Genomic DNA, 22,568 nt, shown 5'->3' on the forward strand with positions numbered 1-22,568 from the left:
GCCTCCTCCACGTCTCCTGATGTACTGGCCTGTCTCCTGGTAGCACCTCCATGCTCTTGACACTATGCTGACAGACACAGCAAACCTTCTTGCCACAGCTCGCATTGATATGCCATCCTGGATAAGCTGCACTACCTGAGCCACTTGTGTGGGTTGTAGACTCCATCTAATGCTACCACTAGAGTGAAAGCACTGCCAGCATTCAAAAGTGACCAAAACATCAGCCAGGAAGCATACGAACTGAGAAGTGGACTGTGGTTACCACCTGCAGAACCACTCCTTTATTGGGGGTGTCTTGCTAATTGCCTATAATTTCCACCTGTTGTCTATCCCATTTGCACAACAGCATGTGAAATTGATTGTCACTCAGTGTTGCTTCCTAAGTGGACAGTTTGATTTCACGGAAGTGTGATTGACTTGGAGTTACATTGTGTTGTTTAAGTGTTCCCTTTATTTTTTTGAGCAGTGTATATATCAATCTATCAATCTGCTCCTGCTCTATAACATGCTGCTTTCAGCTCAGACATCATGTTCACCATGAAAGGTTCCCCCTTTTTTTTTTTAAGTGAAAAAAGTTTTTAAAAACATCAATTAAGAAAAATTCTAATTACCTCCTTTCCCCATATTAAAAATAAACAAAAATATTATGATAATTTGAACCTCTGTATCCCAAAATGCCAGTACTTCGAAACCTAGATCCGAAGGCGCTTCTTTTAAAACTTTGGATTAATGCTGTACGTAGATCTGTCTCCGTACAGCCTTTTATGAGGCGAAGTTAGTCTCAGGCGGCTTTGCGAATAACTAACTTCGCCTCATTGGAAGCCGTACATTTTAATGCTGTACGAACACGGATCTCCGTACAGCATTAATCCAAAGTTTTGAGCGGAACAAGAGATCTAGGATCTCTTACTCATCAATAGTCAGTACTATTAAAATATAAATGCATTTATCCTATATGGTGAAAGCCCTAAATGGTGATTTGAAATTAGGGGGTCAGAATATGGAAATGCAAAGAAATATAAATTTAAGTTTTTATTTTTATTAGTATTAAAACACAAGAAAAACTATAAAAATATGGTATCACCGTAATCGTACTGACCTGTAGAATGAAGTTGACAAGTGAGTTTTAGCACAAAGGGAACGTCGTAACCCCCCCCCCAAAAAAAACCAAAAAAAAAACCTCATAAAACTGTGGTGCAATTGCGAGGGCATATGTGAATAGAAAAAAAAAAAAAAAAAAGATGGCTCTGGGAAGGATGGGAGTGAATAACAAAAACATAAAAATGGAAAATCGTTGTGGCTGAAGGGGTTAAAACAGGCTACATTCAAGATCAAAATAATAAAACAAGCAATACTCATCTTGCAGATCTCCTTTTGCAAGGATGGCCAACCTGCGGCTCTCCAGCTGTTGCAAAACTACAACTCCCAGCATGCCCAGATTGACTGTCGCTATCAGCCTACAGCAGGGCATGGTGGGAGTTGTAGTTTTACAACAGCTGGAGAGCCGCAGGTTGGCCATCCCTGCCCTATTGCTCCAAGACTTTCCAGCTATGTCACCACTCTCTGCCTTCTGGTCCTTTTTGACAATCAGGAAAGGATCACTCAGCCAGTCACTGGTCGCAGTGGTGTCCTGCTTTGGCCAGCGATTTGCCAAGTGGTTGTTTCCTGTGTGTTGTGACTGACCAGGATGCAGAGACCGGTGAGGAAGTGTTGCAATAGGAATGGTGAGGGGATCAGTATCATTTATTTTATAGTGATCCGAGCCTGTTTACAAAAAATTTCAACCCTCCCCTTTAGGCCTCATGCACACGACAGTATTTTTTCACGGTCCGCAAAACGGGGTTCCGTTGTTCCGTGATCCGTTTCCGTGTGTCTTCCTTGATTCTTGGAGGATCACCAGACATGAAAAGTGAAAAAGAAATCTAAGTCAAGTTTGCCATGCAAATGATAGGAAAAAAACGGACGCGGATGACAATCTTGTGTGCCTCCGTGTTTTTTCACTGACCCATTGACTTGAATGGGTCCGCGAACCGTTGTCCGTGAAAAAAATAGGACAGATCATATTTTTTGGACGGACTGGAAACACGGATCACGGACGACAAACTGTGCATTATCCGAGTTTTCCACGGGCCCATTGAAAGTCAATGCGTCCGCAGAAAATCACGGAAAACGGAACAACGGACACGGAACACAACAACGGTCGTGTGCATGAGGCCTTAGGCTCACATACTGTCTAATAAGCATAATTATTACAATAAAGGCTCTTTATTTGACAGACATTCTACAAATGACGGCATCCAAAACAGAACCAATTTTTTCTTCTTCTGTTGTAATTTTATACACCTGAAAATGAAAAGAAAAATGACAATGAAAAATCAGCAAAATATAAAAAAAAATGTAATGCCTCATACCAGGTAACAATGAACTTGCTATAAGTGGCTAAACTTTTTCCTTGTACTTTACCATTTTTGCTGACTTGTCCTCGATTTTTCCTGGAACATTATTGTATCTGGCAAACTACAACAAGAACAAGGCTCTCTTCACATTGGCATTTTTCAATATAATTAACATGGTAAAGAAAAACAGCTAATTTCTTGGAAAAATTTTAATGATTGATTTGGCAGAGATGGAACTGTGATGCAAATGGAAACATACTTTATATAATTTAAATAGTGTTAAAGCAGTTGTGTTATAAAAGACAACCAATTTATATTAACAACTAGCAGAAGGACCCGGCTTCACACAGGTATATTTCATCTATTTCATTTAATGTTTGTGTGTGTTAAAAGATATCAACAGTATCCACTATAACTGACATCTACAGTTCTCCGCCCCTTTTACAGTGACCTCCACAGCGGCCTGTCCCCTTAACAGTAACATCCACAGCGCCCTCCTCTTTAACAGTGACCTCCACAGCGGTCGCCCCTTTATCAGTGACCTCCACAGTACCCCGTCTCGTTAACAGTGATTTCCACAATAACCCGCCCCTCAACAGTGATCTCCAGAGAGCCCTGTTCCCTTAAAATGTGACCTCTACAGCACACTGCCCCTTAACACTGACCGTCCCCTTAACTGTGACCGCCACCATTCCCTGCCCCCTTAAAAGAGATCTCTACAGTGACCGTCCCTTTAACAGTGACCTCCACAGTATGCCGCCCCCTTAACAGTGACCTCCACAGCAGCCCGCCCCTTTAACAGTGACCTCCACAGCGGCTACCCCTTTATTATTGACTTCTACAGTACCCCATCTCCTTAACAGTGATTTCCACAACACCCCATCCCCTTAACAGTGGCCTCTACAGCAATCTGCCCCATAACACTGAGCTCAATAGCGGACTGTCCCCTTAACTGTGACCTCCCATAGGGTGGCCAGAGGTCCGGTTTTAGGCCGGACAGTCCGGCTTGCAGACTCTCTGTCCTCCGTCTGGCACAGGGCCTGGACGGACACAGGGATGTCCTTTTGAACAGCTCACTCTCAGACAGGCCCGCCCCCTTAACAGTGACCTCTACAGCACCCGCCTCTTAACACGGACCATAGGTTACAGTCCCCTTAATTGACCTCCACCATTCCTGGCCCCCTCAACAGAGACCTCCCCAGCGACTGCCCCTTTAACAGTGACTGCCACAGTACCCAGATCCCTTAACAGTGACCTTCACTGTACCCCGCTCCCTTAACAGTGACCTAATTTAGTAATTCATGGGCTGGATTTTATTGGACTGGGAAAGGTAGGTTTGGTAGTGGGACCTCCCCAGTCCACCCCATTCCAGGGCGTATTTTTCCCTAGCCTGAGGGATCTCCAGCTGTAGTCATCTGGAATCGTTAAGGGGAAATAAAACTCGTCCCAGGCTGTCAGTCTGGGGAGTGATGTCTGGAGACAACTCCAGGAGGCTGGCTGCTGTCCTGACTAAGAAAAGCCTGATGCTCAGTGTGAAATGTGTTTAATAGTCTGCGCAAGAATCTGTCATCGCCACCTTGCTTGAAAGAGCAACCCCTGACAATATATTCAGCAGTATACAGGATAGTGATTTATAATGCTGCCAGTTGCAGTCCATCTGCAAGTCTACTGTCCCACACTCACAGCAGTGGCTTATTTACCTTGAGAGCAAACAGATAAGGCTAGATTCACACTAGCGGCAGGGGACTCCGGCAGGCTGTTCCGGCAAGTGCATGCAGTACTTTTAGTCCGGCTGCCTCTCGCCGTGCGCTGCCGGAACTCCACCCCCGCCCCCATCATAGTCAATGGGGACGAAGCGGAAGTCCGGGGGCACACGTGAACTAGCAGCAGGATGGATCCGACAGGCTGTTCACCCCTGCTGCTAATGTGAAAGTACCCTTAGGCAAGTTAAATTCCAACATGCCTGATTCTGCCTCCCCCCAGCATCTTGCATCAGGGGCCAGGCAGGGCTCCTCAATGCACATTAGATGATCAGCTAGTCCAGGCAAAAATCGGTGGGTTCAGCCAACATTCATATGTGTATGGTCATCTTTCTAATAGAAGTGTCACCATTTATTGTAAGCCTGCCTGTGATGACAATGAGGCGAATAATAAAAAGTGATCTGTACACAGCAGGTAACGTCAGTCTATTATGAGTCCTTGGTCAGAGTGAAAAATGCAAGACCAAGTTTTTTCTTAATATAGTGACAAGATATTGATAGAGAGAAATCACCAAAAAATCCTTTCAAAAATGTGTAACATAAAAACTTGAAATAAATAATAGATCATTTTCTGACGACAGTTTCTTTAAACCTTTCCCTTCCAAGGAAGTATATCATACATCCTTGCAGAGCGGCACTTCAGTAGCCAAGGATGTATCTCATACATCTTTGATATTGATGGCTGGATCTCAGGCTGTATAGCAGCTAGAGATACCAGCCAGGGCTGGTTTTAAATCTTAAAATCTAAGCAGCGCTAGGCCTGATACATAGGGAGTTACAGCTCTATGCAGCTCTGACTCCCAACCCAATTTCTAAAGGTTTCCCGATGTAGTGCATCTGGCACTGCGATCTTGGTCTTGAATGTCTGGAGCTGCTGCACAGCCTGGGTTATTTCCTGATTGCTGGCTAAAGGGGGAAGCCTGCTCTGAGGTGTCAGCCAGCGTGGAGGAGGAGGAGGAGGAGGGGGGGCAGTGTGTGATGTGATTAAAAGCTGCAGGAGGGAAGAAGAGAAACACAGCCTCCTCTCTCCTTGTCTAGCTGTACATGTTCCCAGGGGGAAGATAACATGGATTTCTGTGCGTGATATCAATCTCCCCTCACCCATTACTCAGAGAGCGTTCAACTGCTTTTTAGTTGCATGTGATACAGGGGCTTTTTTGTGCACATATTATGAATGCAACACCCAGACCTCCTGTGGTTTATCAGAACCAGAGGTATGGCGCGCTAACTCATTTTCTGTTGAACTACAGGAGGTTCAGGTGTTGGGTCCATAATAATGGAGCAATGAAGCCCCCTTATTATACCCATCTGTATAAGTCCCAATACTGGCATGCAAAAGCTGGTTAGTGCATTACTGTGGTTTTTGCATTTATTTAAGACATGCTGCATTAAATGTAGAGATGTGTGGTATGTATGACCTCCTGACATCTTACAGTTTTTTTTGCAGACTATATATTATTTACCTCAAACACTCTGCTGGAGTACGCATTTTAGTTGCAAATTTGAACTTTCTTCCAATTTTTTTTATATAACCACTACGTGCTGAAAAGTTGCATGGAGGTGGTTGTATTATTAGGTTATAATTTTATACATGGTATGTGCACACTCAGAAAATAGATTTTGGTAACATGCCAGCTGTTCGCAGTGTATCATATATATTTTTAATGCATTTTTAGATGACTTTCAAATATCATGTGTCCTCTGTTTTGGTGTTTTTAAGAGCACAAGCCCTTGCTGATGTATACACTTGTGGAATATATGAGATCTGCACACCTAAATACATTATTTTAAAGTTTTTGTTTTTATTTGCGTAAACTTCTGGATGTGACTTTCAGGTGCAAATGTTTGTTTTGATGCATTTTTTTTATTTTTTATAATTCATGTTTGTCACAAAGTTACCTGAAGTTGGACATGGTTGTGAACAGTCCATCAGGACTGCTGCAATCATCAAGTTGCCTGTTTCCAGGAAATATACAGGTTTTGGTGGTTCACTTACTTTAAGAACTGTAATCACCGTATTTTATAGGCTGTTACTTTTTTAAAGTTTCTAGCTTAAAACCAAATTTTTTGGTCTTTCCAGTTCTGGTGATTTTATAAAGATATGTACATGTAAGTCTATTTTCACACTCGCGTTTTGGGCGGATCCATCATGGATCTGCAAAAACTGATTCGTTACAATGAGGCCTCATGCACACGACCGTATCTTTTTGCGGTCCGCAAAAACGGGTTCCGTTTTTCCGTGACCGTTTTTTTCGTCCGTGGGTCTTCCTTGATTTTTGGAGGATCCACGGACATGAAAAAAAAGTCGTTTTGGTGTCCGCCTGGCCGTGCGGAGCCAAACGGATCCGTCCTGAATTACAATGCAAGTCAATGGGGACGGATCCGTTTGACATTGACACAATATGGTGCAATTTCAAACGGATCCGTCCCCCATTGACTTTCAATGTGAAGTCAGGAGTTAATATACCATAGGATCGGAGTTTTCTCCAATCCGATGGTATATTTTAACTTGAAGCGTCCCCATCACCATGGGAACGCCTCTATGTTAGAATATACCGTCGGATTTGAGTTACATCGTGAAACTCAAATCCGACAGTATATTCTAACACAGAGGCGTTCCCATGGTGATGGGGACGCTTCATGTTAGAATATACTAAAAGAACTGTGTACATGACTGCCCCCTGCTGCCTGGCAGGTGCAGCCCCCCCCCCCCCCCCCGCCCCGCCCCGCCCGTAATTCACACATTGGTGGCCAGTGCGGCCGCCCCCCCCCCTGTAGTTAACTCATTGGTGGCCAGTGGGCCCCCCTCCCTCCCCTGTAGTTAACTCGTTGGTGGCCAGTGGCCCCCCCTCCCTCGTAGTTAACTCATTGGTGGCCAGTGGTCCCCCCTCCGTCCCCTGTAGTTAACTCATTGGTGGCCAGTGGGCCCCCCTCCCTCCCCTGTAGTTAACTCGTTGGTGGCCAGTGGGCCCCCCCTCCCTCCCCTGTAGTTAACTCATTGGTGGCCAGTTGGCCCTCTCCCCTCCTAATTAAAATCTCCCCCCATATCATTGGTGGCAGCGGAGTACCGATCGGAGTCCCAGTTTAATCGCTGCGGCTCCGATCGGTAACCATGGCAACCAGGACGCTACTGCTGTTCCGGTTGCCATGGTTACTTAGCAATTTGTAGCAGCATTATACTTACCTGCGAGCTGCGATGTCTGCGTCCGGCCGGGAGCTCCTCCTACTGGTAAGTGACAGGTCATTAAGCAATGCGTCACTTACCAGAAGGAGGAGCTCCCGGCCGGACGCAGACATCGCAGCTCACAGGTAAGTATAATGCTGCTACAAATTGCTAAGTAACCATGGCAACCGGGACAGCAGTAGCATCCTGGTTGCCATGGTTACGGATCGGAGCCCCAGCGATTAAACTGGGACTCCAATCGGTACTCTCCGCTGCCACCAATGATAGGGGGGGGGAGATTTTAATTAGGAGGGAGGGGAGAGGGCCCACTGGCCACCAACGAGTTAACTACAGGGGAGGGAGGGGGGCCGGCCGCACTGGCCACCAATGTGTTAACTACAGGGGGGGGGGGAGGGGCTGCCCCCTGCTGCTTGGCAGCACCTGCCAGGCAGCAGGGGGCAGTCATGTACACAGTTCTTTTAGTATATTCTAACCTGAAGCGTCCCCATCACCATGGGAACGCCTCTGTGTTAGAATATACTGTCGTGAAAACTCAGCTCTGAAAAAGCTTTTATGCAGACGGATCTTCGGATCCGTCTGTATTAAAGTAACCTACGGCCACGGATCACGGACACGGATGCCAATCTTGTGTGCATCCGTGTTCTTTCACGGACCCATTGACTTGAATGGGTCCGTGAACCGTTGTCCGTCAAAAAAATAGGACAGGTCATATTTTTTTGATGGACAGGATACACGGATCACGGTCTCGGCTGCAAAACGGTGCATTTTCCGATTTTTCCACGGACCCATTGAAAGTCAATGGGTCCGCGAAAAAAAACTGAAAACGGCACAACGGCCACGGATGCACACAACGGTCGTGTGCATGAGGCCTAATACAACTGCATGCATCAGTCATAAACTGATCCGTTTGTATTATCTGTATCATTGCCAAGACGGATCCGTCATGAACTCTATTGAAAAAGTCAATGAGAGACGGATCCGTCCCCATTGACTTACATTGTGTTCCAGGACGGATCCGTTTGGCTGTTTCGTCAAGCGGACAGCAAAATGCTGCAGACAGCGTTTTGGTGTCCGCCTACAGAGCGGAATAGAGACTGATCGGAGGCAAACTGATGCATTCTGAGCGGATCCTTTTCCATTCAGATTGCATTAGGGCAAAACTGATCCGTTTTGGACCGCTTGTGAGAGCCCATGACGGATCTCACAAACAGAAAGCCAAAACACGAGTGCGAAAGTAGCCTAAGTTGCATGTATAACATTTTTGTTTTAGGTGATGTGGTGCATATAACTTTTACGCAATTTTTTATGATTCAATTTTGACACAAAATTGCATGAAGGTGTCAATGTGCTGGGTCTGTGTCTAATTTCCGAAAATATATGGGCATGAGAGTTAGTATGATTTTTTTATATCATAATTTAGGTTTTATTTGTGCATGTCAAAACCTCTGGCAGCGAAAGGGTATACAAACCGGGTTCCAAAAATTTGGGACACTAAACAAATTGTGAATAAAAACTGAATGCAATGATGTGGGGATGGCAAATGTCAATATTTTATTTGTAATAGAACGTAGATGACAGATCAAACGTTTAATCCGAGTAAATGTATCATTTTAAAGGAAAAATACGTTGATTCCAATTTTCACAGTGTCAACAAATCCCCAAAAAGTTGGGACAAGTAGCAATAAGAGGCTGGAAAAAGTAAATTTGAGCATAACGAAGAGCTGGAAGACCAATTAACACTAATTAGGTCAATTGGCAACATGATTGGGTATAAAAAGAGCTTCTCAGAGTGGCAGTGTCTCTCAGAAGCCAAGATGGGTAGAGGATCACCAATTCCCACAATGTTGTGCAGAAAGATAGTGGAGCAATATCAGAAAGGTGTTACCCAGCGAAAAATTGCAAAGACTTTGCATCTATCATCATCAACTGTGCATAACATCATCCGAAGATTCAGAGAATCTGGAACAATCTCTGTGCGTAAGGGTCAAGGCCATAAAACCATACTGGATGCCCGTGATCTCCGGGCCCTTAAACGACACTGCACCACAAACAGGAATGCTACTGTAAAGGAAATCACAGAATGGGCTCAGGAATACTTCCAGAAACCATTGTCAGTGAACACAATCCACCGTGCCATCCGCCGTTGCCAGCTGAAACTCTACAGTGCAAAGATGAAGCCATTTCTAAGCAAGATCCACAAGCTCAGGCGTTTTCACTGGGCCAGGGATCATTTAAAATGGAGTGTGGCAAAATGGAAGACTGTTCAGTGGTCAGACGAGTCACGATTCAAAGTTCTTTTTGGATATCTGGGACGCCATGTCATCCGGACCAAAGAGGACAAGGACAACCCAAGTTGTTATCAACGGTCAGTTCAGAAGCCTGCATCTCTGATGGTATGGGGTTGCATGAGTGCGTGTGGCATGGGCAGCTTGCATGTCTGGAAAGGCACCATCAATGCAGAAAAATATACTCAGGTTCTAGAACAACATATGCTCCCATCCAGACGTCATCTCTTTCAGGGAAGACCCTGCATTTTTCAGCAAGATAATGCCAGACCACATTCTGCATCAATCACAACATCATGGCTGCGTTGGAGAAGGATCCGGGGACTGAAATGGCCAGTCTGCAGTCCAGATCTTTCACCTATAGAGAACATTTGGCGCATCATAAAGAGGAAGGTGCAACAAAGAAGGCCCAAGACGATTGAACAGTTAGAGGCCTGTATTAGACAAGAATGGGAGAGCATTCCTATTTCTAAACTTGAGAAACTGGTCTCCTCGGTCCCCAGACGTCTGTTGAGTGTTGTAAGAAGGGGAGATGCCACACAGTGGTGAAAATGGCCTTGTCCCAACTTTTTGGGGATTTGTTGACACCATGAAATTCTGATTCAACATATTTTTCCCTTAAAATGGTACATTTTCTCAGTTTAAACTTTTGTTCCGTGATTTATGTTCTATTCTGAATAAAATATTAGAAGTTGGCACCTCCACATCATTGCATTCAGTTTTTATTCACGATTTGTATAGTGTCCCAACTTTTTTGGAATCCGGTTTGTACAGTATATACGTCTGATTTCTTTTGAGCTACACTGGAATTTTCTGGCAAGGCAACTTGCTATAATCTATGATAAGGGGTAGGATCAGTGGCGTAGCTAGAAATGACTGGGCCCCACAGCAAATTTTTGAATGCCACCCCCCCCCAGTAATTTTTTCGCAACCCCTTCCTTTCCTGCCGCCCCCATTCCTGTGGCTAGTAAAGATCGCTCTCTCAGACCAGACCCGGCAGCTGTTCCATCCGTTTTCTACATTGACTATACTGTCACTATATATAATTTCATTGTGTAATACTGTTGAGGGGGCCCTGACAAAATATTTTAGTCCGCATCCTCCTGGATGGGCACCTTCTGGGTCAGGGCCCCAAAGCATCCGCTTTCCCTGCTTCCCCTGGGTAGGATGCAATAAGGCAATTATTTGAAGAAAAGATTGGCATACAGTATTGATTTCATGGCTTTGGGTACCTTTTTCACTTTTGTGAAGTCTGTCAACTGTGACAGATCTGCTAGTGGGACCTGCTGGCCTTCAACGTGAGAGATTATTTCTTGAGAATTCAAAGCTCTAGTCCCATCGTCAGTCAAAACAACAAGAACTCCAGAAGCACTGTCTGACAGGCCAAATGTTTTAAAAGCTTCCGAAATCTAAACGGAAAAGAAATTCATTTTGTTAGGCTTCTTTTTTTTTAGACATTTCTTGTTTATACACATTCATTTCCTCAAGCAGAGTGGACAAATTGTCTCTCATCCAGAAGGCAGAAAACGGTTTCCCTAGCGCCACCTATAGGTAGCTGCCCTGGAAGTCAATGGAAACATTGACTAGTAATGAAATCATAACTAGGGATAACAGCCAAACCAAGGACATGCCTAGTCACGTTTCACAGCTCTTCAAAGAGTCAGACAACGATTTACAGGGTAGCTACACATAGTGGGCACTAGAGAGTTTGCATTTTTCTGGAGAAAGGTTCATTTGCATACATTTCCCAGGAAGCATTGCCTGTAACTCTCTATACCAACTGGATCTCCACAAGGAAAACAATTAACTTCCAAGAGCTCAAGTAGAACAAACCACATATGATCTCAGGAGTGGCGGCACTTGGCGCAGGAGAGGAAAGTTGATTTATTTTAATTTTTTTGTCTGCTCTGATTTACATGGGCGTTTGATCTGAGGATCTTATTAACATTCTGGGTCTGATCTGAGTTCTGATTAACATTGGGGGTTTGATTGGGGCTCTAAGCTGACGTCTGATTAACAATGGGCGTCTGATTGGTGGAATAATGAAAAAGATTTATATTTTTTGTTTCCTCCTCTAAATCTTAGGTGTGTCTTATAGGGCGAAAAATACTGTATTTACTGTGTGGTTTACTTTTTTTTTGGTCAGTGGGGCGCTATGCCTCCATTTATTATATAAGCAAAATGTTTCAACAGCATGATGTGATCACAACCCAACATTTCTTACTCTGAAACTAATGTTACTGAAATCTAATTAAAGGGTTTTTCTGGAATCTTACTATTTTACAGTATCTGATTGGTGTGGGTCCGACATCCGGGACCCCCGCTGATCAGCTGTTTTGAGAAGGCAGCGGTGCTCCTGTGAGTGCAGCAGCCTTCTCACAGCTTACCAAGCACAGTGTCGTACATTGTATAGAAGCTGTGCTTGGTATCGTGCTCAGCCCCCTAAAAGTGAAGCCGGTGCCTTCTCAAACAGCTGACAGACGGGGGGTCCTGGGTGTCAGACTCCACGATCAGATACGGAATGTAAAATCCCAGATACTGAGTAGTAAAATCCTGGAAAACCCCTTTAATACGACTGTAAGGAGTCATGTACACAACCGTATTTTTCATCTAAGTCCGATCCGCATTTTTTTGCGGTTCGGATGAGAATCTATTCATTTCTATGGGACTTCAAAAATTGTGGACAGCAGACAGATGTCATCCGTGTGCTGTCTGCATCCATGTTTCAGTCCAGCAAATTACAGAACCTGCCCTATTCTTGTCTGTTTTGCGGACCGTTTGCAGCCAGTATCTACATTTTGCGGATCCAAATTTTGAGGACCACAAAATACACACTGTTGTATGCATGAGGCCTAAGAGACAGAACGGAGTGGTTATTACCCATGACAGCATGTAAAATGTTAGATTGGCACTGTGCTGAACGGTAAATGGGAAAACTGCAGGCAACCTTGTAATGTCACATCTTATTGTTTATTAATCCGATTGTTATAAAAATAAATTAAAATGAGGAACCTGTTAATGTTGTTGGTTTAAATTCAGATCAAATGAGTAACCAGGTAATTCAAAATTATTGACGCTACTATACAGTATAATACTCTGGGGCAGATTGTTTTTGACTGTTTTTCAGCCTTTGGATAAAAACTGTGTTTTCATACACTGACAACTTTATTCCTACAATACACATTCATGGCATATCTCAGGTATTTATGCAAAATACTATGGATCATAGCAAACAAAAGGAATTCTTTATAGTGTTGTGTATATCTCACTAGAGAATGCTCCTGTTGTTAGGGGGAGCAGTTTGGGAATTTCTTGCCCTTTGGTTAAATGTAGACTTACATTGTTGGTTGGGGACAAATTGAATATAAACTCTGTGTTGAGATTTCTAGTTTTCATTTTTCCTAGTAACTGTAGATGGATTGCTTTATTTACTGCCACGAGAACCTGAAGAGGATCGAGAATCTAGAGTGGTAGATAAAACACAAGAAGACATATTGCATTAATACATCCTGAGACACCATGACCAGTCAATTGGTGTAGACTTTTGCTGGAAAATCTGAGTTTGCCTGGCTTCTCTGACATACACTCTAAAGGGGATCTCTCATGTATTTCATTTTAGTTTTATAAAATAAAAAAAACACACACACACAACAGAATTGGTCTCACCGGTAATTTGGTTTCCATGAATCCACTATGACGGCATACAATGGAGATTGACCCCTGACCTCTGTAGGGGCAGGAAACAGAGAAAGGCTAAATTGCCCCCTCCCACCACCAGTGCCCCAGAGACATATTAAGTTTATTATGATTTTTTTGTATTTCTTCATACCCTATCATGATAAGAGTCGATATATCTTCCACTATATATGATGTTTGACAAAAGTGTTCCTATTGGATCAGGTCACAGCTTTGCAGATCTGTTCCAATGATACACCTGCTTTTTCTGCATAAGGGGAAGACATATCCCTAGTGGAATGGGCTCTAACATTTACAGGACAATCCTGACCTTGGACTTTATAACAGTTATAAATAGTCTGTCTAATCCATCTAGCAAACCGTTTTACCTCTGTTCTTCCCTGCAAACTGGACTAAGAGATTATCAACTGGTCTAAATTTCTTGGTAACCTCTCGGTATCTGAGGACTGTTCTTCTTATATCTAGTGAATGGAACTCTTCTTCTCTAGGATTTTTGGGGTTATTGCAGAAGGAAAGAAGAATTAGCTCCTGGTCCCTATGGAAATCTGTCACAACCTTGGGTAGAAATCCCGGGTCTAGTTTTAGAACTATTCTGTCATGTAAGACTGTGAGGTAAGGTTCACGGATTGAGAGGACCTGGATCTCCCCTAATCTTCTTGCTGACAAGATGACTATCAAGAATGCGGTCTTGTAAGAAAGGGACTTGACTGAACTGTCTTTTAGTAGTTCAAACTGACTTTTTGTAAGACCCATAAGGACAACATTTAGGTCCCAATATGGGACACGGGCCCTAATGAAATGTCTTAATCTAGAGGATGCCCTGATAAACCTTTTTATCTATCTATGGCCTGTCAGATCTGTATAAAAAAAAGACGCTAAGTGTCAATATCTGTACTTCCAAGGTGGAGGGTCTAAGGCCCAAGTCTGGACTTTGTTGAAGAAACTCCAAGATTTTCTGGATTTTTGGCTTTGTGTGATTTGGAGCTGTCTCCCCTGACCAAGAGCAGAATTTCTTCCATATCTTCAGATAGGTAATTTTCTTTCTGCTAGATTTCAATGTAGATATTACTTTATCCGAAAGACCTTTATGCCTTAGAATGTCAGACTAAGGATCCATGCAGTCAATTTGAAGAGTTCTGGATGAGGATGAACAATAGGACCCTGAAATAGAATGTCCTTCCTGTTCGGAAGGATCCAAGGTTCTTGTAAGGATAGTCTCTTTAGCATGGAGAACCAACTTCTCTTTGGCCAAAATAAAGGTTATTAATATGAGTGTTGATCCTTCCTGAAGGTTTTTTTGAATCACTCAGAGGATTAATTGGAACGGAGGAAAGGCATAGGCAAGATCCCAATTCCAGCTTTGGGAGAATGTGTCTACTTCCCAGGGCCTGTCCCTGGGGTTTAGTGAACAGAACATCTAGGTTTTTGCATTTTCCTTTGAGGCAAACAAGTCTATCGACGGAGAACCCCATCTGTTTTGTATCTTTCCAAATAGATCATTATTTAGAAACCACTCTCCTTGATCTAGCTTTTTCCTGCTGAGAAAGTCCGCCCCATAATACTGATTCCCTTTTAGATGTCCCGCTGTAATGGAGTTCACAGTTTTTTCTGCCCAGTAGAATATTTTCTCAGAGAGATTTATTAATTTTCCTGACTTCGTTCCTCCCTGATGTTTGAGGTATGATACTGTTGTCACGATGTCAGAAAGAATCTTTATATGTTGACCTTGCAAGATCTCGGAGGCTGCTTTCAAAGTCTCCCATACCGCACGAAGTTCTTGGTAATTTGACGATTGACTGGACATTCCGTTTGGTCAGACACCCTGATAGAAATTGTCGGCTACCTCCGCTCCCCAACCTGTCCCGCTTGCATCTGTTTGGACCAGGATTGAAGGTGCCTTTTGCCAAACTACTCCCTTCCTGAGTTTTGATGGAATCATCCACCAGAAAAGGGATGTTTTACGTGTTCTGGAATAGGAACCTTCCGATCTAGAGACGTCTGGCATCTGTCCCTTGTCTTCAGTAACCAGGATTGGAGAACTCGGAAATGTACAGTCCTGATCAAAAGTTTAAGACCACTTGAAAAATGGCAAAAAAAATCATATTTAGCATGGCTGGATCTTAACAAGGTTCCAAGTAGAGCTTCAACATGCAACAAGAAGAAATGAGAGTGAGACAAAACATTTTTTGAGCATTCAATTTAATGAAAACAACGAATAAACTGAAACAGGCTGTTTTTCAGCTGATCAAAAGTTTAGGGCCACATGCCTTTAAAAGGCCGAATCTGTGCAAAGATGTGGATTCATTGTCATTTTCTGTCAGGTAGTCACACGTTGTGATGGCAAAGGAAAAAAAACTCTCCCTTTTTGAACGTGGTCGGGTTGTTGAACTGCATAAGCAGGGTCTCTCACAGCGCGCCATCGCTGCTGAGGTGGGATGCAGTAAGACAGTCATTTGGAATTTCTTAAATGATCCTGAGGGTTATGGTGAAAGACCCAAAAAAATTTCATCAGCACTGAGCCGGAGGATCCAATTGGCTGTCCGTCAAGACACTGGACGATCCTCGACCCAAATTAAGGCCCTTACTGGTGCTGACTGCAGCCCCATAACCATCAGACGGCATCTGAGACGGAAGGGCTTTAAAAACAAAAAACGTCTTCAAAGACCTCTCCTGAACGCCACAGAACTGCTCGTTTGGACTTTGCAAGAGAGCACCAAACATGGGACATTCAAAGGTGGAAGAAAGTTTTATTCTCTGATGATAAAAAATTTAACCTTGATGGTCCTGATGGTTTCCAACGTTACTGGCATGACAAGCGGATCCCACCTGAGATGTTTTCTACGCGCCACAGTGGAGGGGGCGCCATAATGGTCTGGGCTGCTTTTTCCTTCAGTGGAACAATGGAGTTTCAGGAAGTGCAGGGGCGTCATACGGCCGCTGGCTATGTCCAGATGTTGCAGAGAGCATTCCTCATGACTGAGGGCCCTCGTCTGTGTGGTAACGACTGCGTTTTTCAACAGGACAACGCTACAGTACACAATGCCCGCAGGACAAGGGACTTCTTCCAGGAGAATAACATCACTCTTTTGGCCCATCCTGCATGTTCCCCTGATCTAAATCCAATTGAGAACCTTTGGGGATGGATGGCAAGGGAAGTTTACAAAAATGGACAACAGTTCCAGACAGTAGATGGCCTTCGTGCGGCCGTCTTCACCACTTGGAGAAATGTTCCCACTCACCTCTCCCACTCAAGCATGCCGAAACAAATTTCATAATTCATAAATCAGCGTTTTCCCTCACTGCAGAGGATGGCGCTCATTGGTTATTACCTCCTCCTACCCCCAGTTATAGGAGCCCTGCAATAACCAGTGTAAGGACTGACGTCACGTGCCTGCCCGGCCTACTTTATGAATGAAGCAGGCGGCGCAGGCACGTGACGCTCGTCTGCCCGGCCGGCCTGCATTACGATATAACAGTAGCCCTGTGAGTAGGATATATTGAATGTTATACTACAGAGGGGGCAGCATGAATCATTATTAATTGAATTACACATTTTATAACTGTACTGGAGCGGCAATGGGGGGCCTGTGGATGGCACTGTTATGGGGTGGGGGGGAGGGGGGTCTGTGGATGGCACTGTTAAGGGGGAGGTCTGTGGATGGCACTGTTATGGGGGGGGGTGTCTGTGGATGGCACTGTTATGTTGTTCAATCATTTTATTCAGGCAAAAAATGTAACAACATGGACCAGTACAATGTGGAAAACACATCATAAATAATAGTGACAGTAGTAGGATTACATAATCTGATCAAGGAGATCTTACACTTATAGAACCCACAACAAAAAGTGTTTCCTGAAGCCTATGCATAAACATGAAATCAAGACATACGGGGGAGACAAACATAGACAACATAAACACAACACATAAGGATAAAGACAGACTACTAGGTATCTTCCATAAAAGCAAACATCATCATGCTGATATAACCGGAGATGAACTGGACCGGTCTAGCCAATCAGAAAACCGCTGGGATCCCTTGAACAAAATCCATGGCATCCACACTTTCAAGTATTTCTGGTCTAGTCCCGCATCCTCTGCAATGATGGCACTGTTATGGGGTGGGGGGTGGGTCTGTGGATGGCACTGTTATAGGATAGGGGATCTGTGGAGATCTGGTGACTGTGGGGGCCATTTTAGTACAGTGAACTCATTGTCATGTTCAAGAACCCAATTTGAAATGATTCGAGCTTTGTGCCATCCACAGATCCTCCACCCCATAACAGTGCCATCCCCAGATCCCCCATTAACAGTGCCATCCCCATCTGGGGGGTTTCTTTGCTGGGCTGGACTTTTATAGCCCCCCCAAATTTTACTTGCATCCCTGTTCTCTAAAGGGGCGGTTTTAGGGGGCGTGGCCAGGGGAGGGGGGGTGAGTTCCACCACCTTTTCTCTGAGAAAAAAAGCCCTGTATATATATATATATATATATATATATACACACACACACACTCACCTAAAGAATTATTAGGAACACCATACTAATACGGTGTTGGACCCCCTTTTGCCTTCAGAACTGCCTTAATTCTACGTGGCATTGATTCAACAAGGTGCTGATAGCATTCTTTAGAAATGTTGGCCCATATTGATAGGATAGCATCTTGCAGTTGATGGACATTTGAGGGATGCACATCCAGGGCACGAAACTCCTGTTCCACCACATCCTAAAAATGCTCTATTGGGTTGAGATCTGGTGACTGTGGGGCCATTTTAGTACAGTGAACTCATTGTCATGTTCAAGAACCCAATTTGAAATGATTTGAGCTTTGTGACATGGTGCATTATCCTGCTGGAAGTAGCCATCAGAGGATGGATACATGTTCTCATTCTGTTCACGCCAAATTCGGACTCTACCATTTGAATGTCTCAACAGAAATCGAGACTCATCAGACCAGGCAACATTTTTCCAGTCTTCAACAGTCCAATTTTGGTGAGCTCGTGCAAATTGTAGCCTCTTTTTCCTATTTGTAGTGGAGATGAGTGGTACCCGGTGGGGTCTTCTGCTGTTGTAGCCCATCCGCCTCAAGGTTGTGCGTGTTGTGGCTTCACAAATGCTTTGCTGCATACCTCGCTTGTAACGAGTGGTTATTTCAGTCAACGTTGCTCTTCTATCAGCTTGAATCAGTCGGCCCATTCTCCTCTGACCTCTAGCATCCACAAGGCATTTTTGCCCACAGGACTGCCGCATACTGGATGTTTTTCCCTTTTCACACCATTCTTTGTAAACCCTAGAAATGGTTGTGCGTGAAAATCCCAGTAACTGAGCAGATTGTGAAATACTCAGATCGGCCCGTCTGGCACCAACAACCATGCCACGCTCAAAATTGCTTAAATCACCTTTCTTTCCCATTCTGACATTCAGTTTGGAGTTCAGGAGATTGTCTTGACCAGGAGCACCCCCCTAAATGCATTGAAGCAACTGCCATGTGATTGGTTGACTAGATAATTGCATTAATGAGAAATAGAACAGGTGTTCCTAATAATTCTTTAGGTGAGTGTATATATATATATATATATATATATATATATACACACATACATGCAGTACGACTGGACCCTTATCTGTGTGTACAGTGGTACTATTTTGTCTTTTGCCTGTAATGATAATGCGATGAATTATTCTGCTCCAATCTATACAGTAAAGCTAATAAGCAAGCACTAGACTTTATGCACGAATCTTTGTCCATCACCGTCAAAGAATGAAATGCATAAAGAAAGCTCCTGTGGGTGCTGAAGTGTTATGTAGGGGCACAAGATACAGGGAGATCTATATTGTCTACTTGTAGAAGACTTGTGAAATGAAAATAATTACGTTGATAGCTACAAACGAAAAAAAGAAATACATAAGACATTGGAAAAGATGCTTACCACTGCAGGGTTCAGCAAAGCCCCCTCTATAGATCCATCCATTGCCTTTTTTCTTAGCGCAGATGCATTCTTCACATTTTTAAACAGAAGCATTGTGACTTTACATTGAGGAAATAGTTCAAGAGTATATGTTCCATCCATTTCTGCCTGGTCAGTCCCCTGCGGATACATATTAAAAGGACATTTAAGGTATACCTACAGATCAAACATCTCAATCTCAACATGCAGTGCTAAATTTCTGCTTGGAACATGACTACTGTGAGGCATTTTAATAAAATGGTGAGTAGGAGCGGCCCAGCTGAATTTTCGCACCAGGGTCCAGGCCATGAACCTTTAGCTACCCCCCTGAACATCATAAAAGGGGTTGTCCAAGCTAGATTTTTTTTATAAAGGCAGTAAAGGTATTAGGATTAGGCAGAGGTATTAAAAATTTTTAACATAAAAAATAAATAAAAAATCATTCCCCGTTCCAGGCTATGGAGGTGGAAGAAATGTACTGATTCCAACGCTAGTCTCAACATAAAATAAATAAATGACATATTATGAATATTGTATCACTGATTTATTAAATGCAGAATTTGTTGCATATTTACTTTCAAGGGAACTTAGAAAAGTTTAGAAATTAGAAAGCCAGTCATTGGCGCATGTGGCCATGTCCAAGCCCTTTAATTATATAAATGTATCATCCATGACGGAGGATGGGACTGAAGCAGCACTATTCGAAGGACAAATTCACAAACATTTAAAAAATGTTAAAGGTATTTCAGCCCAATACAAAACAGACGAATGGCCTGCAAATGGTTAAAAAACAAACAAACGCTGGTTGGTTCCCCACCTGACGTTCCCAGCCATTTCCTGCTGTGTCACGGGCCCCGCTGAAACAGCAGCAGGGGGATCAATGAGGTAAGTATGAGCTTGTTATTTGCAGGCCATGGGCCAGCTTTTTTTAGTGGGCTGCAATATATCTTTAAGCATGTGACAGTTTCTGTGTTCAGGGTCCTGCTAATGGTGTTAAAGGGGTTGTCTGGTTTTCTCATATTCATGACCTTTCCTCAGATCGCAAGGGGTCACTTGAATATGACGAAGCAGCTTAAGCCGCAATGTGAATAGGGGGCAAGCAAGCACGATCGCCGGAGTGCTGGGAGTTGGACCCCCACCGATCTGATATTGTTGCACTATCCTGAGGATAGGTCATTAATATGAGAAAACCAGACAACCCCTTAAGGCCCCTTTCACACGAGCGAGTATTCTGCGCGGGTGCAATGCGTGATGCGAACGCATTGTGCCCGCATGGAATCCAGACCCATTCACTTCAATGGGGCTGTGTACATGTGCGTTGGTTTTTACGCAGCACTTGTTCTATATTCTGTGTTTCTCAGGCAATGCTGGCCCCATAGAAGTGAATAGAGCTGCGTGAAAATCGCATCGCATCCGCAAGCAAAATGCATTTTTCACGGATGGTTGCCAAATGCTGTTGTTTGTATACCTTCAGTTTTTTATCACGCACGTGCAAAACGCATTAAATCGCATTGCACCCACAAGATAAAAACTGAAAGCGATCGCAGTCAAAACTGAATGACTTCAAATCGCGCAGTTTTCACTGAACACATCTGCAACGCATCCGGACCTAATCCGCACACGCTCGTCTGCAAGGGGCCTTAAAGTTGTGTATATGACTGTTAAAGAAATATATTGTTTTTGGACAAATTTTTATGTCGGAGTGCAGAAAGAGAGAACAGTCAGAGTCTGAGTGGTAAGCTTTCTAACTCCACTGTTGCTCCCCGCCACTGCAGCCATGACATGCCTGTAAACCATACATGACCACTGCAGCCAATCACTGGCCTCAGTGGTAACTGGCACAAGCCCTCTGAGGCCAGTGATTGGCTGCAGCAGTCTGGTGCAACATATGGCAAGTCACCACTGCAGTCAAGAAAACAAAGCACGGCAGGCAGGATGGAGCAGACTGGGTTTGAAACAGTATATTTTAATACCTTTACAGAGTTAAAGAAATAACTCAACAACCCCTTTATCGTCTATTACAGATACGGAAATGGCCATTTCCATACATTTTAATTATATATATTTTTTCCTTGGCCAGATGGATGGAAAGGTCCTTCCAATCTAGTATGACTGATGTCCTGTGGTATTCCTGTGCAGAACAAGGAAGAAGCAATGGATTCCCACTTCATAAACTCTACCGGGGCCACATACTGGAACCTCAGCACTAACATAGCCACTGGGCTTTATGCACAAATACTACTGCAAACAACAGGTTACCATAACAACCAATCAGAACAATTCTTACACTTTATAACCTGCCCCAGAAAAATAACAGCTGGAATCTGATTGGTTGTCATCAGTAATCGCGGCCAGAAGCGCTCAGTGATGTCCATGACTGAGAATCTGACGCCATATGACAGCGTGACGGAGAGGTACTAAAACTAGAAGGCAGCGGCCCTGTCACCCGTGGTGTCATACGGTGCCCCCACCTTTCATCCACGCTCTCAGTGCTCCGGAACTGTGCAGGAGGGGTAGACCGTTAGCAGGGGCACTTTTATCGTGGGTTCAGGTTTCCGCCCGGCGCTGTGTGACTGGTGCACACTTCCGGCCGTGTCCGGTGACGGCTTTGTGTGGGTGAGTTGTGTCTCCTATAGTTCCGCCGCTGCACACAGCGCCTCTATTACATGAAGGGGCCGCGGCTCCGGTAGTCACGTGACTGCCTGGTCTGACGTATCTCCCGCCCGAGCAATGCCTGGAAGTGAGGTGTAATGGGCAGAAAACCCCTTGGGTGGACCTATGCCATTGACCATGGCGTCGGATGGGTTAAACGGCTGTGACCCGAGTTCTGGCCGATCCTGACAGACGCGGGCTGCTGTCTGTATGGCAATACTTGGGTTGGCTTGCAGGAGAATTATTAGTGCCACATATTTGGGCTGCTTTTCTCACAATGCACTTTGTGTGCTGGGGCTAACCATGTGGAACACCAGCATCACATAGCAATGTGATTAGTCTAAATGCCATATGCAGTAATGACTGTATACTGCCCCCTATTGTCAGTGAAGTGAGTATACTCACCTGCCATCCTCAGCATCCATGGGCTGCAAGATGGTGGCCACCGCTTCCTCAGGCTGCTCCTGGGGATCCTCTGTGCTGTGCAGTCGCTAAATGGTAAAAGGACACATCTGGCGCCAGTGGCGGATCCAGAGCCTGGTCTCGGGAGGGGCACTTCCAGATTGTTTTCTGTGCGCTGCCACAAAACAATGGTGGTAATAGAACAGACTACACAGTGTAGTGGTATACTGTACATTGTGTGGCACAGTG

At 44.2% G+C, this 22,568-nt stretch overlaps 2 protein-coding genes across 4 annotated transcripts in view; one reads left to right on the plus strand and one right to left on the minus strand.

The window, feature by feature from the left end:
• Window positions 1-1,032: 1,032 nt before the first annotated feature.
• On the minus strand, window positions 1,033-21,882 carry TPRKB (TP53RK binding protein). 2 transcript variants are annotated; one of them, XM_040412345.1, is made up of 6 exons: window positions 21,737-21,882; window positions 19,248-19,406; window positions 12,965-13,087; window positions 10,858-11,034; window positions 2,223-2,343; window positions 1,033-1,799 (listed from the first exon to the last, which is right to left on the minus strand). In XM_040412345.1, the coding sequence occupies exons 2-5, from the start codon at window positions 19,386-19,388 to the stop codon at window positions 2,266-2,268; spliced, it is 519 nt and encodes a 172-aa protein (XP_040268279.1). In that variant the 5' UTR covers window positions 19,389-19,406; window positions 21,737-21,882; the 3' UTR covers window positions 1,033-1,799; window positions 2,223-2,265. The 2 variants fall into 2 exon arrangements, with proteins under 2 accessions (XP_040268279.1, XP_040268288.1); XM_040412354.1 differs by lacking the exon at window positions 21,737-21,882 and adding an exon at window positions 21,553-21,673.
• LOC120982280 (dol-P-Glc:Glc(2)Man(9)GlcNAc(2)-PP-Dol alpha-1,2-glucosyltransferase-like) overlaps window positions 21,633-22,568 on the plus strand; it is a 32,302-nt gene continuing 31,366 nt past the window's right edge. The window contains exon 1 of one of the 2 annotated variants that reach the window (XM_040412323.1): window positions 21,633-21,679. In XM_040412323.1, coding sequence (XP_040268257.1) covers window positions 21,633-21,679 — 47 coding nt within the window. Of the gene's footprint in view, window positions 21,680-21,765; window positions 21,882-22,568 lie in introns of those variants that run through there. The other variant, XM_040412331.1, reaches the window with a different exon arrangement.

Source organism: Bufo bufo, chromosome 1, assembly GCF_905171765.1.
Source record: "Bufo bufo chromosome 1, aBufBuf1.1, whole genome shotgun sequence".
NCBI classification, from domain to species: Eukaryota; Metazoa; Chordata; class Amphibia; order Anura; family Bufonidae; genus Bufo; species Bufo bufo.